Source organism: Pyrus communis, chromosome 16, assembly GCF_963583255.1.
Source record: "Pyrus communis chromosome 16, drPyrComm1.1, whole genome shotgun sequence".
NCBI classification, from domain to species: domain Eukaryota; kingdom Viridiplantae; phylum Streptophyta; class Magnoliopsida; order Rosales; family Rosaceae; genus Pyrus; species Pyrus communis.
Window position 1 is genome coordinate 19614452 of NC_084818.1, and position 3410 is coordinate 19617861.

The 3410-nt window shown below is 40.7% G+C and overlaps 1 protein-coding gene across 1 annotated transcript; it reads right to left on the bottom strand.

Annotated features, from left to right (window-relative positions):
* Positions 1 to 467: 467 nt before the first annotated feature.
* Positions 468 to 1401, bottom strand: LOC137719381 (RING-H2 finger protein ATL78). The gene has a single exon (XM_068458424.1). The coding sequence runs from the start codon at positions 1312 to 1314 to the stop codon at positions 616 to 618; it is 699 nt and encodes a 232-aa protein (XP_068314525.1). The 5' UTR covers positions 1315 to 1401; the 3' UTR covers positions 468 to 615.
* Positions 1402 to 3410: the final 2009 nt, after the last annotated feature.

The following is a 3410-nucleotide window of genomic DNA, read 5'->3' on the forward strand; positions in this document are numbered from 1 at the left end:
TTGACAATTATTTCTTTAAGCGTTTTTAATATGGTACTAGCGATGCCTTTTGTAATGTATAGTAGCATATTATTGGGAAAGGTTAAAAGAATTGCTTTTAGAATGTTGATTGAAATAAAAAATTAAAAGAAATTGATTAGTTGTCCCCGCTGATTGGGGGATTCCCTTTCAAGATTTCAAATCTAGCTGGGGTATCAAGTGATTCCATTAACAGAAATCCTATAGCCAGACACTTTGGACAAATCTTCTAGCCATGTTGAGTCAGCCCATGTTTTTTCTTTAATTGATGGAGAAAGATATATTCGAATTTGAGATATTTTTTAGCGTTGAGATGAAGTACTATTAAATTAAAAGCTAGTTGGTAGAACTTGGTTTTTTTTTTTAACTTAATTAAAAATGGATTGAACAATTTATTATTGTAAAGAATTGAACAATTCACAAATTGCAAACACTACACAAATTCATAAGAAGCAACAACTACACTTTGTATTGGCTGTTGGGTTGGCTAAGTGAAATGAAGGCTCAAAACCCCGAGGCACAAAGCTCAAACCCAGAAAGTTAAGCATATTAATATTAACTAAATAGCAACGAATTAACAAAAGATCATAAACTCAGCTAGCTAATACCCCTATAACTACGTAAGAAACCTTCGGGTTCAAGTGGTGCAATGCTTACAATGGTTTCTCGAACTGGTTCCGATGAGCTAGCTTGAGTACTGTAGCCTACAATCTTCTGACACGTCTTGATCAAGTTGTGCCTGCATATTGGGCATGAAGAGTGCGAACTCAACCACTTATCAATGCAGCGTACATGGAATCCATGGTTACACTTTGGCAGAAGGCGTACGCGCTCGTCAGTCGTAAACTCTGATAGACAGATCGCACACTCTGTCTCCAACCCAGGCAGTTTTAACTCAGCTGAGTAATTCACTGTCGGGAAAGTTTTTAGGGCTTTTTTCTTGACTCCTGTGTTGGCTAACCTAGCTAAGGTGGCGTTGTTGTTGCCCAATGATCTGGACTCTGAGGAGGATCCAAAACTTGAGCACCTCAAAGCACACTTGATGATGCAGTTCAACCCTAGCGAGCAAATTAGGGCACACAGGAGGACTGAGAGGACCATAACAACGTTAGCATCGAAGCTGTTGTCTCCAGGGTATTGGTCTGCTGACGGTGAGTCGATTCTGTTTGTGGAAACTGGAGAAGTGGCGGTGTTTGGTGATTGGTAAAGTGGGTTTTGTAGGAGTAATCTTCTGGAATTGAAGCCTCCAAGGACGTCCTGAAGGAGCTGATGAGTAGAGGAAGTAGAAGCAGGCATGTTTTGTCTGAAATTGTTCCGAGTGCTCAAATGGCTGCTCAAACGGATCGTATATATATGAAAATTTTGGTCATAAAGTGGTGCCTATTCTTTGTTTTTCTTTCTAAATTGTATAATTAGTCACTGTATTATTTAGTGAGAATATTCCGAGGGTTATAACCCGCATAAAAACTTGTAGATAATAGATTTCAACATTATGGATCCTTTACTTAAACATCTTGTAGATTAATGGGCTTTCTAATCAAGATGACCCCACCCCACTTTCTAGGCACTTGAGATACCACGTGGCTACTAGGTCTGCATGAATCATATCTTCAAGTAAAATTTTGGGAGACAAGGATTATTCCCCTCTTCTTTTTTTTCCTTTCCTTTTTTTCCTTTTTATTTGAAAAGTCACGGTTAAACCACGTCAACATCTTATATTAATTTTTTATAAAAACAGAAAGGCAAAATAAAGAGTGTGAGAGGAGGGAATAAAAGGGGATAGAAAGAGGAGGGAAGAGAATCCTAGTCCAATTTCAGGGACCCTAACCTAGAAATTAAAAGGAAAACAAAGTTATACTTGGGACCCACAACCCCAAATAACAAAAGGGTCAAAAAGCTTCCCCCCCTTACCTTTTTGTTATTTAACCGCCTCCGCCACCAATGATTCCATGCACCCGTCCCCAATCTCTTGCACCCGCTACATCTCCTGCACTCGCCCCCAATCAAACCCTCAATCTTAGACCCCATGGCCATTCCAACCCCACTCTTCGATCACCTTCCCTTAATCCCAAAATTGCTGCCCCAAAATCCCTAATTCCCCTTCCTCACACTAAATCCACAACCCCATCGTCCCATATTCAACCTTCCTCACTCGCACCACCCTCTTCAAATGCTTTGTTTGCTTTGAGAAACTCCAGTCCCCATTTGGAAAATTTGCAGTATAGTTCTAGACTTGTGAATGGCCATGTAGTGAATGGAATTTTTCTTCACAAAGATGTTGCTCCGGCATGCCCATCTATCGTTCAACCTCAGGAGCTGAGCTTGGTCATTCAACCTCATGAGTCGAGCTTGGTATGTAACGGTAGTTTGCTGTCTACTAATGAAATGTGCTCTCTTAGAGTGGGCCCCTCGCTAGATATTTTGTTTGGTTCTGGTTTGGATTTGCAGCAACCCCGATTTGCAGCAACCCCGAGTGGTGGGCCCCTTTGTGTCAGCTGAAACGTTGAGCAGTTCCCTTAATCTGTAAAACGTGTAAAGCTCTTCCAATATGCAGCAAGATAATTCCCATTCTCATAGTGGGATATATACCTCGGTCCTAGTGGATGATAATCCCATTGTTCAATGAATCAGGCCTGACTGTTCTTCTCCTTCCCATGAACATAGTCATGTCACTAGTTCGATGAGGACTCTTCATACATCTGTGGAAAATCTCAAAGGCAGCTATTTGAACGCTGTTAGTGGTAACGGTAGTGCTTCAACTGGATCTTTGAATCTCCATTACTGCAAACCAAAACTGGTGGGTGGCGGTAAAGTGGTGAGTCATCCCCGTAGCACGGTAGTTGCAACGGCTAAAGAATGGTGCCACTGTCTCGTTGGGTACTTTATTGATAAACAACTCTCATTCTCTGCAGTATGCATTTTAACTAAGAAGTTGTGGACTAAAAAAGTTTTGGTGGATGTTCTTGCTAATGTTCTTGCTAATGTTCTTGCTAATGATGGTCCTCTCCATGGCTTTTTCCATAAGGGTTTTTGTCATGTTGATAGTGCTGTCGATAAACCACTTTACGTGGATTCTCTCACTGAATCGAAGAAACAGATTTCCTTCATGAGAATCTGCGTGGAAGTTGATGTTTCTGAGCCTCTTATTGATTCCTTTGATCTTGTGGTCCAACCTGATAAGGAAGGGGAAATTCCCTATTTTGTGGAAGTAAGTGTTGAGTTTCAGTGTAAACACCGTATTTGTCTTCATTTTAAAACGTTTGGTCATTTGGAACCCTCTTGTCCCCACAAACCTAAACCTACTCCCATTGAAATTCCCACCATTGCAACATCTGAAAAATTGCCTACTGTTGACCATGAAATTTTCAGTACCCCTAAGTTAAAAAAATGGC